Source organism: Megascapheus bottae, chromosome 36 (genome assembly GCF_031878675.1).
Source record: "Megascapheus bottae isolate mThoBot1 chromosome 36, mThoBot2.hap1, whole genome shotgun sequence".
NCBI classification, from domain to species: Eukaryota; Metazoa; Chordata; class Mammalia; order Rodentia; family Geomyidae; genus Megascapheus; species Megascapheus bottae.
In genome coordinates this window covers 6702948-6717040 of record NC_143544.1, presented here as the reverse complement: position 1 = coordinate 6717040, position 14093 = coordinate 6702948, and the positions used below count along the sequence as shown (strand labels likewise).

At 60.8% G+C, this 14093-nt stretch overlaps 1 protein-coding gene and 1 long non-coding RNA gene across 3 annotated transcripts; one reads left to right on the top strand and one right to left on the bottom strand.

The window, feature by feature from the left end:
* The first annotated feature begins 169 nt into the window (after nt 1–169).
* On the top strand, nt 170–10698 carry Ube2i (ubiquitin conjugating enzyme E2 I). Of its 2 annotated transcripts, none has more exons than XM_090325021.1 (7): nt 170–273; nt 4174–4250; nt 4349–4432; nt 4854–4926; nt 7748–7857; nt 7942–8021; nt 10057–10698. In XM_090325021.1, exons 2-7 carry the CDS (start codon nt 4185–4187, stop codon nt 10118–10120), a joined length of 477 nt encoding a protein of 158 aa, XP_090181147.1. In that variant the 5' UTR covers nt 170–273; nt 4174–4184; the 3' UTR covers nt 10121–10698. The 2 variants fall into 2 exon arrangements, with proteins under 2 accessions (XP_090181147.1, XP_090181145.1); XM_090325019.1 differs by lacking the exon at nt 170–273 and adding an exon at nt 732–813.
* An 869-nt stretch (nt 10699–11567) lies between these two features.
* On the bottom strand, nt 11568–12963 carry LOC150042366 (uncharacterized). Its single transcript, XR_016533654.1, has 2 exons — nt 12918–12963; nt 11568–12098 (listed from the first exon to the last, which is right to left on the bottom strand). It is a non-coding gene; the product is annotated as an uncharacterized LOC150042366 (long non-coding RNA).
* Between the last annotated feature and the right edge of the window lie 1130 nt (nt 12964–14093).

Here is a 14093-nt window from a genome sequence, read left to right as displayed (position 1 = left end):
CCGGCCCGGGCCCCTCGGGCACGCCCGGGCGGCGGGCTCGCGGCGGCGGGGCGCGGGCGGCGCGGGGCCCCCGGTGCGGGCCGCCGGGAGCGGGCTCGGGGCGGCGGCGGCGGCGCGCGGGGCAGGCGTGCGGCGGGCAGCCCGGCCGAGGCCCCGCCCCCCCGCCCGGGGTCCTGCGCTCGGGGCTGCGCGCGGCGGGCGCGGAGGGAAGTCCCGAGACAAAGGAGCGCCGCCGCCTCTGCCGCCGCGACGCGCCGGGCCGCGGCCGCCCAGGTGAGCCCCCGCCTCGGCCGCGCCGGCCGCGCCGCCGCCCGCGCCCCGCCGCCGCCCGCCGCCGCCCCGCTCGCCGCCTCCCTCCGCGCTTCCGCCCCGGGGCTCAGCCCGGCTCGGACCGCCCGGCCCCCCCCCACGCCCCGGGCCGCCCCGCCGCCACCCCGGCGGCCTCAGCCGGGGCCGGGCCGCGGCCTGCGGGGGCCGCCGCGCCGGGCCTCGGGGCTCCGGCCTCCGCCACGGCTCCCCGCGCCGGCCGGGGCCCCCGCGGCCTTCCCGGCCGAAGGAGGCGCGGGGCCGGCGCCGCTCCGCAGCCTGGGGCCCCGGCCCGGGGGCGCCCGGGGGTCCGCCGCGTCGCCCGCCACGTGCCGGCGTCCGCGGGAGCCCGCGGCGGCGGGGAGCGGGGCCGGGCGGGGCGTCCGCGGTCACCTGGGCCGTTCTGTCTTCAGGCCGTCCGCTTGGAGCCCCGGGGTGACTCGTAACAGTTGCTCGTTCAAGCCGCTCTCGGTCTGCTCGGGACAGGCCTGTTTGGTTTTATGTCAGGTGGGGTTTGGTGCGAGCGGTTTCGACGTGGTGACAAGTCGGTGACTTCTCCCGGACCCCAGGAGGCCGGAAAGAATGCAGCAGGGCTGTCTTGGCGGAACAAGTTTCTGCTTCGTGCTCGCAAACGGTCCTTCCTCTGGAGCGCTGGGCCCTGGCGTGCGGTGGGCCCTGCCGGCCTACTGCCTGGGCAGGGGACACATTTAAAAGACTCAAGAGGATGTGGGGCTGGAGGCCAGGCTCGAGTGGTAAAGACCTCACTCGCTAACACCCATACCACCTCATTTGGCAGCAAGCAGCCGGTGCCTCCACAGGGGTCCTTGCCCAGTTTTCCCCTTTGCAGTGCCCCTGGGGCTTCAGAAGCCCTGTGTGGAGACCTCTAAGGGACTTGCTCAGACTCCTTTGCTTTCCCCATAGCTGGTCTCCATGGAGTCTTGAGCCGGGCAGAGCCCGCCCTGTGTAGATGGGAATGGGGCCCAACTGGTAGCAGCTCAGTGTGGTGCTAGCGGAGGGGGTGATTTGGTTTTTGTGGGTCCTGGGCTGCCGTGGGGCCACTGGGTTCAGAAGAGCCCGTGGAAGTGAAAGGCTGTGAGATTTGCGAAATGAAGCCTGGCTCCCACCTCTGATCGTAACTCTTGCGGGTCTGCAGATCTTCTGCCACCAAGTTTCTCATGGCACTTGGGCAGGCCCACTTGATGAGTCCCCTTCGCCTTCTCTGGGAGTGGAAGCTCTCCTTCCTCACGACTAACCCCCACCCTGCGGGCAGTAGCCCAGTCCTTTTTTCTTTTTGCTAAATTGGGATCTGTATTTGGGGCCTTTCCCTTGCTGTCAGCTTTTTGCTAGTTGGTGAAAATGGTCTCTAGGATTTGTCTGCCCTCGCTGTCTTCAGATCTCAGGCCCCTGAGTAGGTAGATTTAGAGGCGTGAGCCCAGTGGTGCCTGGCTTCTAGCTCACCTGTGAGCCACCAGTGGGCACCCCAGAGCTCTGGTGTTTGTGTTTTGGATTTGATTTCGAGGTAAGGTCAGAGTCTTTAAACCATGTTTGTGCTCAGGTGTTGAGGCCCATGTAGGTCTGTCACAGCCTTGTCCTCAAACTTACTGAGAATTTTTGATGTGTTGAATGTTTGTGACTGTTGGAAATGATTTACTGGATGGGTTTGTAGTGGCTTTACTAACTCTCCCTTAAAGGGGGTGCGGTGGGAGTTTGGCCTAATGGTAGAGTGCTTGCCTAGCATGCACAAAGACCCGGGTTCAATTCCTCAGTACCACATACATAGAAAAAAGCCAGAAGTGGTGCTGAGGCTCAAGTGGTAGAGCTCTAGCCTTGAGAAAGTCCAAGGACAGTGCTCAGGCCCTGAGCTCAAGCCCAGGACTGGCAAAAAAAAAAAGGGGGGGGGTGTCAGGCACTGGTGGCTCAGGCCTATGAGGCTCACCCTATACAAGGGCTGAGAGCTGGTTCAAAACCAGCCATGGCAGGAAAGTCCACGCAGCTCTTATCTCCAGTGAACCAACAAAAAGCTGTGTGACTCAAATGGTAGAGTGCTAGCCTTAAACACTAAAAATTCAGGGATAGCACCCAGGCCTTGAGTTCAAGCCCCAGGGCTGGGCCCAAAGAAAAAAACAAGGGGCTTTTCTTTATATTTAGGGCTGGTTTTGGGGAATGTGGCTTAGTGGTAGGGTGCTTGCCTAGCATGCATGAAGCCCTGGGCTCGATTCCTCGTCACCACATACACAGAAAAAGCCCCAAGTGGCACTGTGGCTTAAGTGGTAGAGTGCTAGCCTTGAGCAAAAGAAAATCAAGGACAGTGCCCTGGCCCTGAGTTCAAGACCCAGGACTGGAGAAGAGATAAACAGAAACCTGGGCTCTAGGGATGAGCAGGAGGCAGCTTGGAGCCTCTGACGGTGAGGACCCAGTGCAGGTACCTGATGTACACCATGACACCTGACACTGCTTTTTGTAACAACCAACAAGTGTCAGCTGCACTGAAGCAGTTGCTCTTCGAGGCCGCAGGCACCTGGGCACCTTTCTGCTTCTAGAGCCAGGGGTGGAAAGGCTGAGGACAGCTGCTGTATGATTGTGGAGGCAGCTGAGGCCCTGCAGGCCCTGTGGACAGCGTGAACCCAGCTAGGGGTTGGGGAGACCTGGGTTTGAATAGAAGCTTCATCTTGGGTGAGGATTCCACATGCCTTGGCCACCTGAGGTGCACACAATGGCCCCCATCCCACAACTGTCTTCAGGCTGGGCTGGAGAGCACATGCTGGTCTGGTGCTTGTCTTTCCTGGAGAATGGGGCCTCCAAGCCTATGGTTGCACACCACAGACAGATTGCTGAGGCTGGAGGCAAAGGGGAACTGGGAGCTGTTGATGAATGCCTATAATCCCACAACTCAGGGGGCTGAGATCTGAGGATGGAGGTTGGAGGCCGGGATTTTAAAGGCAGCTTGGATAAATAAATCTAAGAGACTCTTGGGCCAGGAGTGTGGCCTACTGGTAGAGTGCACAAAGACCTGGGCCCGATTCCTCGGTACCACTTACATAGAAAAAAAGTTGAAAGTGGTGCTGTGGCTGAAATGGTTAGAGCGCTAGCTTTGAGAAAAGCCCAACCACAGTGCTCAGGCCCTGAGTTCAAGCCCCAAGACTGGCAAAAAAAAAAAAAATCGAAGAGACTTATCTGTAGTTAACCAGCCAGGAGTAGGGGTGTGGCTCAAGTGATAGAGTGCCAGCCTGAGTTAAACCCCAGAACAGACAGAAGCCTCCCGGAGAGCTTTGCTTCATGTCCAAGTTGTTTGCGTGTCTTTGACTACATGATCTGAAGGTCCAGATGTGCTCCAGCAAGTTGTGTGTTACCTGTGACAAATGGAGTGAGCCGGTAGCCCTTGGGAGGCACCCAGGCCACTGTCTCGGACCACCAACCTCCCTGGCTGCCTGCCTCAGGTGGGGCTGGCCAGAGAGGGGCCTGTTCCGCGCGGGAAGAGCTTCACCCCATGGTGTTTTTCTCACTGTTGCCTTCGATCGTAATGGTCCTCCTCCCGCCAGGCTGGATCCTGAGCAGAGCTCCAGCAGCCCCACAGCTGGTGCACCAGAGGGGAGCGCCCTTTCCCTGTCCTCAGTCTACGACAGTTGGGGGAAGGGGCGTTATTTGCAGTGGAACCCCGGGACTGAGGACGCTAGTTGGGTGGTGATTGTTCTGTCCTGTAAGAGAGGGGGGGGGCGGTGCCCTCTGCTGTGTGCTGGGAAAGTGACTGTTCGTCTGTGCAGCATGGCCGCAGTGTGAGGGGAAAACGGGGGCCATTGCCTGCCTGCCTGCCTGCCTCGGCCAGGCGCCGGCAGGCCTTTCCTAACTGCCCTGTCGTGTCTATTCCAGGGAGCTTGAATATGTCGGGGATTGCCCTCAGCAGACTCGCCCAGGAGAGGAAGGCTTGGAGGAAAGACCACCCTTTTGTAAGGAGAGCTCTGACTCTGCACATGGCTTCTGGGTGGGCTCTGAGCTTGTGCCCAGGCCTGCAGCGCTGACGTCCCCTTGTGCTGTTCTCTCTCAGGGCTTTGTGGCTGTCCCAACTAAGAATCCTGACGGCACGATGAACCTGATGAACTGGGAGTGTGCCATCCCAGGGAAGAAGGGGGTAAGAGCTGCCTCACCCCCTCCTTCTCCTGAGCATGAACGACTTGGCAGCGGCAGGGTCTTGGGTCAGGGTCCGTGTTGTCTGTGGAGGCACAGCCTTGAGGGTTGCTGTGAAGCCGGGCCACTTCCTCTCTGTGCCCAGGAGTGTGCCGTCGCTGGTGAGGAGGGCACAGCAGGCCTGGCACGGGTTGACGAGCAGTCTCGGTGTGACCCATCCATGGCTCTCATTGCTGAGCAGGTGGTATCCAAGGTGGTGGCTTGGACAGCCCAGGAGCCTCGGTCCTGACCTCCAGGTTCTCCACTGGCACAGCCAGAGTCTTTTTGTCCCACCAATAGGAGTGGGCAGCTGGGAGCCCAGGCCTGCCTTCTGGGTCCACCGCAGCCGGCAGGCCGTGGCTCTAACCTCAGCTCCTTCCCCACAGACTCCCTGGGAAGGAGGCTTGTTCAAGCTGCGGATGCTTTTTAAGGATGATTATCCATCTTCCCCACCGAAATGTAAGTTACTCAGGAAGACCGTGGTTCTCGGGCCGCTCGGCACCACCACCGGCTGGCTGGGTTGGGGGCATGCAAGATGGAAGCACTCTAATAACGGAGCTGGGTTTTGATCCTGTCTGACCCTGGGAATGGGGTGCATGGATTAGCTTGGTCTCTGGTCCCAGTGAGGGGTACACTCCTGAGCCCTTCCTGGCCACCAGCCCTGAGGACCTGCACTTGGTGCCTGCCTATCCCCAGGAACAGGAGGACAAGGCCAGGCCCCATGGCTGGGCCAGGCCTCCGTGAGGAGCAGGTGGATAACAGGTACCAGGCCCTGGTTTCAAGCCAAGCACCAAACGAAAGGACCAGCTCCCACCTGGTCTGGCCTCTACCTCCCCATTTTTCTGTCCACACAGCTGGGCTGGGCCCTGCTGAAATGGCAGCTCTGCTGGGTGCCACTGGCCCATGGCTGTAATCCTAGCTACTCAGAAGACTGAGATCTAAGGATCTCCACTTGGGGTGAGCAGGACAGCCCAGGAGACTCTTACCTCCAGTCAACCACTGCAAAGCCACAAGGGAAGCTGCTGCTTAAGTGGTAGAGCACGACTAGCCTGAGGCCTGAGGGCAGCACCCAGGCCCTGAATTCACCCCGGGACCGACGCATGCACAAAATAAGCTCTAAAAAGTAACCTCCAGGCAGTTAGCGAGGGGACAGGCCATTGGAGCACCACCCACGGTCACAGTGTCACGCTGAGAAGAACACAGGAAAGACAGGGTGAGAGCCCAGGCAACCTCGCAGCCAGCTCGGAGTGGTGCTCTTCTCGCAGTGGCCCAGGAGAGCTTGCTGGAATACCGCGTGGAGACTCGACTCCGTTTCTCCTGTGCTGGGACTACAAACAAGTGCAGAAGCTTCTAGTCACAGAGAGGACTAAAACAGCTGGACAGGGGACCAACTCTCAGTGGTCCCACTGAGAGTTGTTGCCACCTACTTGTAGCACAGGGAAGTGGGAAAGCCATTAAGCAGCATCAAATGCCTTGGAGAAAGAACCCCACAAAAGATGGGCCAAGATTTGCAGACTGGAGTCAGTGAGGCCTATCTGAGGAGCCTGACTCCTGGCAGAAGGTGAAGCTTCGCTGGTACATGTGTGGACCAGGGGTGTGGTGTGGGGAAAACAACCCGCCAACAGGTGCTTAGGTGTGTGTGGAGGTGGCATGGGCAAGGCCCGCGGGCCCTGGGACTCCGGGGGCTCTGAGCCAGGGGCAGGAGGGACGTGGGTTGGCACTCGTTGGTTCAGGATGGGTAGACAGGCTTGTGGGTTCAGTGGGCACTGCAGAAAGGCCGCCTATCCGTTGTGTGGCGTGTGAAGGGCTGGCTCTGGGGGGGCATGTTCCCTGGCTAGCCTGCAGGGGTGGTGTGGGAGCAGAGGCTGGCCCAGGAGAGGAGAACTCTCACCACTGTCGATGGGTCAGAAGTTTCTCCTGGGGCAAAGGAGGCCAGCGACCACTGGTGGAAAGGTCCTTCCCAGGGCCGACTGCATTGCCAGAGAACAGACCGCACTCGCGGTGAATGCTTCCGTTTTGGAGGGTTCCCCACGCTCGTAGCTGCTCAGAAGGCTAACACCGAAGGATCCCGTCATAGTTCAAAGCCGGCTGGAGCTCATAGGAGGAAATGCTAAGAATGAGAGGCCCTGAGTTCAAGCCCCAATACTGTCACCATAAACCAGCAGTTGAAATGTATGTGCGTTTTCACAAAAGAAGGGATAAGAAGACAGTAGCAGGGCTGGTATGATGACTTGAGAGCACAGGAGGCAGAGGTGGGAGAACGGCTCCACAGGGCGGGCGTAGCTCAGACGAGACCCTGCCAGGTGCCCCTGTACTCACCGCTGCTCGGGTCTGCGATCTGAGAATTTTGGTTTGAAGCCAGCTCGGATGAACAAATCCACAAAAACCCTCAGTTAACTGTCAGAAGACGGGAGGGAAGTAGAGATTTGTTGAAGCGCCAGACATGGCATGGGAAAGCTGAGCAAGAGTATAGCCTTTAGTTCAAGCCTCAGTGCTGGCACACAAGAAAACGAGGCCCTCCCAGGCCCAGAGTTCAAGCCCCATGACCGACACACACCAAAAAAAGCTGTGGCAAAAGGGACCGGCAGTGGCAATGCAGCATCTGTCTAGCAAGCACAAGGTAGCATCACCGCCAGCCAGTGGTCCAGGGGTGCGGGCCAAGGCACCCCAGGCTGTTGGGGGACCTGCACTCAAAGCTGTATCATGGGGCCCTGTTCAGAGCTGGCAGCCTCGGCCCACCACGTGTGGCCAGGCCAAGCAGCTGTCTGCAGGTGTGAGAGGGCAGGCAGGATGCGAGGTAGCAGGCACTTTCTGGAAAGTGTGTTGGCACTTAGGGCTGAACCCAGGGCCTGTGTGAGGTGAGCACTCGACTTCCCCGCTTCATGCTCGTGTACTGGGCTGCACTTGGGTATTACCTAATCTCGGGCAATGCAGAAGCGGTTGGTGAAAGTGATAGTCTCCTGATCCTGAGTTGCCAGCGGCGGTGGGACTTGTCGCAGCAGATGTCCTGCTGTGTCCAGTGCCTCGCCACAGAAGGCCTGTCCTCAGCCTGCCTGCTGGGGAGGACGATGGGCAGGTCACAGGGCTGGCCCTGTCCTGGCATTTTGGCCTTTTCTGGCTGCCTCATGCTCCTGCGTGGGGCCTGGTCCTGAGGGCAGAAAAGATGGCAGCTTACCTTTCCCCATCTGCCCTGGAGGGGCTGGGGGTCCACCGGAGTACAGCCTGGGGAGAGGGACAGGGCAGGAGGCTGCAGACAAACGCTTTCTCCCCTGTCCTCTAGGTAAATTTGAGCCACCACTCTTCCACCCAAATGTGTACCCCTCCGGTACAGTGTGCCTGTCCATCCTGGAGGAAGACAAGGACTGGAGGCCCGCCATCACGATCAAGCAGGTACCGGAGCCCGCCTGGCCGCTCAGGGCCACGGCTGCCTCCCAGCCGCTGAGCCCAGCTGTGTTCTCTCCTTGTCTCACGCAGATCTTGTTAGGAATACAGGAACTTCTAAACGAACCAAATATCCAAGACCCAGCTCAAGCAGAAGCCTACACAATTTACTGGTTAGTAGTGCCTGCTGCTGGCCGCACACCCCAGAAGTGCTGCCTGGGCCACCTGAGTAGGGGGTCATATCCCGTGACTGCCTTGTTGAGGGCTCAGAGGAACGTCGGGTGAGCAGGTCTGGTGGCGGGAGGGAGGGGCGCTCTCCAGCAGGGGAGCACAGCCCACTTGTGCGGCGCTGAGCAGACCTCACTGAGGCCCAGGCTTCCGCTCCATCCCACACCCGTGGGGACCCAGTGTGGTCTGGTCCGGATGCCGGGGACAGCTGAACCCCCACATGTTCACTGTCCTTGGTCCCCTGGCACCACTGCGCCCTGTGGCCCAGACGGGAGGGGAAGGGGTGCCCGGAGAAGCCTCTGCTGGTGTGATGCCGCTTCTGGTGGCACGGGCCTCCAGGTGGAGCCCCACAGGGTGTCTGGCCCGAGGTCTGACCTCGAGCTGAGGAAATGGGCGTCCTGCCGTGGGGCTCTGCCTGCACTGGCTGACTGGGCTCTCCGCTGACACCAGTGGTGTCAGGAAGTCTTGTCTTGTGGCCTGCAAACCTTGGCCACAGCCCCACTGACTTATCGTGGTGAGAACACCAGCTCACGGGCCAGCAGAGCAGTTGTGGTACACAGACTGCTGGCCCTCTGTGCCTTTGAGCTGGGGTCCACAGCTGCTGGTGCAGGAGGCCAGAGTGGGGCTGTGCACCTGCTGTCGCCAAGGCCTGCAGGACCTGCTTCTCACCCTGCATCCCCTGGCTTGATGCCACCATCACTTGTGTCCTGTGCTCTCTAATGAGTGTCCAGCCTCAGAAACACCTTTCGTGTGGTGTGTTTCTGCCTTTCCTGAGTCAGGCCCACCTCTGGGCCTGGTGGGCAGGGCAGAGGCCTAGGTCACCCCCCGGGGTCTGCAGCTCTACATCATGGCGCCAGCTTGCTCCATGTCAGTCCTACCTTTGCTCTTCCTTGGGCACTGATCCTCTTGACACTGGCTCCAGGGCATGTCCTTCTGCCGCCAGCTCCTTTGGTCCCTCAGCTTTGACAGTTTTGCAAATTCCAGGGCCCAGACAGCATGCAGCAGGAGAAGGGAGGCTGTGCTCGGGAGAACGTGGTATGACTAGACAGACAGCATGCAGCTTGAACTCTTTTTTTCTCCTTCCAATCGTAGGCTTGAAGTCAGCCTGGGTAGTGTCCCTGAGCATTTCTGCTCAAGGCTAGTGCTCTACTACTTTGAGCCACAGCCCAGTCTTCTGGTTTGTTATGGTTAATTGGAAATACGAGTCTGGCTTTGAACTGCATTTCCAGATCTCAGCTTCCTGAGTGGCGAGGATTACAGGCAGACATAAGCCACTGGTGCCAGCTCTCATGTATTTTGTTTTTTGCTTGGTTGTGTCAGTTGTGGGACTTGAAGTAAGGGCCTGGCTGTACTTCTGGTCTCTTTGGTAGTTTATTTGGAGAGAAGAGTCTCACGAGCCTCACTGCCTGGGCTGGCTTCTAAACACAGTCCTCAGATCTCAGCCTCTTGAGTAACGGGGATTGCAGACCTAAGCCACTGAGATCTCACGGTCATGCCTGGTCTGGCTTTGAACTGTGAACCTCAGATGTCAGCCTCTGAGGAGCCAGTGTTCACAGGTGTGAGCCACTGCATCCGGCCTCTATTTTGCTCTTGAAAAACTAGGTAGAGCCAAGGCACTGGTGGCTCATGCTTGGAATCCTAGCTACTCGGGGCTAAGCTCTCAGGATTGTGGTTCGAAGCCAGCCAAGTCAGTAAAATTTATGAGGCTCTTATCTCCAGTAATCTAGTGAAAAGCCAGAAGTGCAGCTGTAGCACAAGTAGAGTGCTAGCCTTGAGTGAAGAGTTCAAGGACAGCGCCCAGGCTGAGCGCAAGCCCCGAGACTGACCAAGGAAAGAAGGAAGAGCACAGGAACATGGCAGACAACCCACCCACCGCAAGTCATGAACCTGAGACTGCCAGCCGGTCTTCCTCCTGGCACACACCCCGTCCTCTGGGCAGCCCCAGGGTCCTGTCTCCTAACGGGTCTTTTCTCTCCTCAGCCAAAACAGAGTGGAGTATGAGAAAAGGGTTCGGGCACAAGCCAAGAAGTTCGCACCCTCGTAAGCAGCGCCCGCGGCACCGTGAGAGGAAGGGATTGGTTTGGCAAGAACTTGTTTACAACATTTTGCAAATCTAAATCGCTCCATACAATTACTAGTTGCCTGGGAGGGTTGGGCAGGCGCCATTTTCCATTTTCGCCACTGGCATACACTTCTCAATTTCGCTGAATTGCCCCAGTTTTTCATACAGGGTCTCTTCCTTCAGTCTTTTGTATTTTTGATTGTTATGTAAAACTTGCTTTTATTTTAATATTGATGTCAGTATTTCCACTGCTGTAAAATGATAAACTTTTATACTTGGGTCAGTCCGTAGGAGCTAGTTCCTTTGCTCTCAGATGCAGGCATGCTTCACACCGTTTAAGAGCTCTGTAGCCCCCGCTGGCTGTATGAAACAACCACACCACAAGGACCCCTCCCTCCCGCCTTCCCTCCCTCCATGCGCCTTCTCTTCACAGCCTAGGCTGTTGCTTATGAGCCTCCGATCCAAAGTCAGCCAGCGTCTCCATTCTGCACCACTTCCTTTGTGTTTCTATGGCGTTTTGTCTGTGTTGCTGTTTAGAGTAAATAAACTGTTTATATAAAGGTTTTTGTTGCATTATCGTCTTTGAAGTGTGCGGAGGTGCCGTGGCCTGCCCACGCTCCCACCCGGCTGCAGCCCTGCTGGGCGCCCGCCCGCCTCTCACCGGGATCCAGGAGATGACCTGCCGAGCAGCACAGGCCCTCGGCCTCCGCCTCGTCCTGGCTCTGTAAATAGGACTGTACGGACGTGTATGTCTGCAGCTCTGCCCTTCCTGCCCCGGTCTTGGGGCCAGAGTATACAGTGGAGTCCTCGTCTAGCCCTCAGAAAGCGTGAGGTCGGCAGTCAGGCCCGGGCCGCCAGGGAGGACACGGTGACCAAGTCCACGCCTGCTCTCCCTGCCCGCTGACCACCGCAGGCCCTGGGGCCCGCTACTTGCTTAGGTGGCTAAAGCGGCCACTCCGGGGCCTCCTGGCACCCTGCCCTGTGATCACCGGCCCCCCGCAGGTGGCGGCAAGCACCGCCCAGCTGCTCACAGCCCCGTTGCTGCTGCCCTCCTGTTCTTTACCCCGTGGCCCGCTGGACCTGGCCTGAGGTGAAGCTGCTCTGCGCAGCAGGCTGGTCCAGGGAACGCAGTCCCCCCTGTCTGAAGCCAGCTGTGCCCTCCCACCCAGAGAACCCTGGTGTGCACCTGGTGGCCTGTGACAAGTGCATGGACTGAGGGGTGGGGCTGCTTCTGGGGGAGTGAGGAGCAGATGGACTGGGCACCTGGGTCTCAGCCCCCTGCAAGCTGAGGGTCCTGAGAGACCCCTGGAGCTGGCAGCACCTGCAGGGGTTTCTTGCCCCAGGTCCTGCCCCTGGTGGAGCTGTGAAGGGCCAGCTGTGCGTTTGTAGCCTGCTCCCAGAATGTCTTATTTTGTAATGACCGACTACATTTAGTAATAGTTACAACATGTATATGGTTAATATATGAAAATTCAATATATTTTATAGTTCAAAGTATTCTAAAGCAATTGATGTTTCTAGCAGACTGTAGTGACTCCAGCTATGAATTGTTCCTTTTGTACCACAGTCCTTGGCTTGAAGGAGCTGTGACTCTTGTAACCCGAGAGCGTGAACGGGGATCAGTTCTGTGTTGGAGGTGAGGGAGGCCGTGTCCCAGCATGAGGCCTTGTGTTAGTACGGAATTGTGGGCAACTGATTAACCACTGTATCGGAATCCTCAGATTAAAACATTTCCACAAACTGTAGCCCTCACGTCGTGTCCTTTCCTGCCTCCCTGATGCCGCCTCCCTCCACGGTCTCCTTGGCCAGAGTCCTCATGTCCACATTTCACCTACACCTCTGGTCCTGTGGGGAGTGGATCTGAAGATGCCATAGGTTCATGACAGCAAGGTTTGAGGAGGGTTCCAAACTCGTGGCATATGTGCTCCAGGTAGCTCAGTGTCCCCCCCGCCTTAGTGGCCTGTCAAGACATGGTTATCATCCGTGATATCAAAGCCCTGGTGAGTTCTGGCCCCTGAACTCCTAGGTGCTCAGACCAGCCTGAAGAGACCTCCTGCCTGCATCTGGACCCGCTGATAGGTTGCCATGACAACTCACTCCAGGTGGGAGGGCCCGTACTCGATGGACCTGCTGTAATGGCTCTGGGTCAGCTGCAGCAGGGTAGGGCCCAGGGGGCCTGGGTTTGAGGACCTGATACTGAGCTGGGGCTGGAGGGGTTCTGTGCCAGCAATGGACCATCCCCACCCCAGGGCCCCTCAGGCCACACCCCAGACTGGAGCCCATGTCTGAGAGCTTCACATGGGCCTGTGCTGGCTTCAGGAGACCCGCAGAGCATCTGCTGTGGATGCAAGAGGCAAAGGCCAAGGAGGCCGTGCCACCTCTCTTCCCGTCCAGAGGACGGAGCCCCACAGGCAGGGCCCGGCGGTTTCCTAGCCTCTGTCCTCAGGTCACAGACCCCAGCGGCCTCTGAATCGGCCAGCCTCAGGTGGGTCCTTCCTTCACGGACGAGGGGAACTGCGAGGCGCGTGACAGGCAGGGGTGAAGGAGGCTGATCAAGGCCAGCCTGACTTAGTCTCAGGACAGCTGGGAGGAGGACAGGATGGTAGTGCCCAGGACCGAGGTGCAGGGGCCCCCAGAACCCAGCTGTGGAGCTCGAAGTCCCTTCCTAGGTCTGGGCCTCAGTTTCCCTATGAAGGGATAGTGAGCATCACCTAGCCCCCGGCCATGGATGGGCTCCTGCGGGGGCCCTGACAGCTGCCCACCCCAACTTCCTGTTTACCGCAGCTTCTGGATCATCTCCTCACCCCAAAGCCATGACGATCGCCATGGCAACCAGGCTGCGTTAGCTCCAACAGGTTGGCGAACCTGACGCAAGCCGGTGAGCAGCGGTGGGGGGGCAGCAGGTCCGGGGGGGGGGTCTGCTGCCCGGCCCGCCTCCCGGCCCTGCGGAGGGGCGGCAGAGGCCCGGCGCAGCCGAGCCGGACTGGGCAGGCGCGAGGGACGCCCTGTCCGGCCGGCCCGGCCCGGCCTGGCGCCCTCGGGGGACGCAGGGGGCCCCGCGGGGGCCGGAGCGGCCGGGCCCTGGGCCGCATCCCCCTCGCCCCCCGCCCTCCCCGGGGCCCCCGCCGCCCCCCCGCCGCCCCGGCCCGGCTGGGGGCGGAGCGCCCGGCGCCGCGTCGGCCGCCAGGCCCCGCCCCGCCGCCAGGCCCCGCCCCGCCGCCAGGCCCCGCCCCGCCGCCCCGCCGCCCCCCGCCCGCCGCGCCCGGCTCCGCAGTGCTGTCGTCTCGGCGGACCCGCGCGGAGCCTCGGGGTCCCCGGCCTCTGCGACGGCGGCGCCCGCTCCCCGCGCCCCGGCCACGGTGAGGGCGGCCGTCGGGCGGCGTCGGGGCTCGGCCGGCGCCCCGGGACGGGCGCGCGGCGGCGGCGGGACCCGGGGAAACTGAGGCCGCGCGTGCGCGGAGCGCCTGGGGCGGGGTCCGCACTGCGACCCCCGACTCCGGAGCCGCCGGGGCGGGCGGGGCGGAGGGGGCAGGCGGGTGCGCAGGTAGGTGAGGGCGGGCAGGGGCCGGGGCCGGCTCAGCCCCGGGCGGGCGCCCCCGACGGAGGGGGACGGAGCGGGGACCGAGCGGGGACGGAGCGGGGACGGAGGGGGACGGAGCGGGGACCGAGGGGGACGGAGGGGGACAGAGAGGGGACGGAGCGGGGACGACCCCCCCACCGCGGGACCCGGCTGGGGTCCGAGGCGCAGCGCTCGCCCCGAGCAGGCGCGGGGGGCGGGGGGGGGGCGCCCGGCCCGGGTTCGAGCCCCGAGGCCGGCGCCTCCGCCCCGCAGCCCACTGCACCACCCGGACGGGGCCCGGGGCGGGGCGGGCGCGGCGGCGGCGGACTGCGGACCCGCGCCCGCGACCCGAGGGCCCGGCCGCCCCCCCAGGCCCCCGCTCCGAACGCGTCCGCC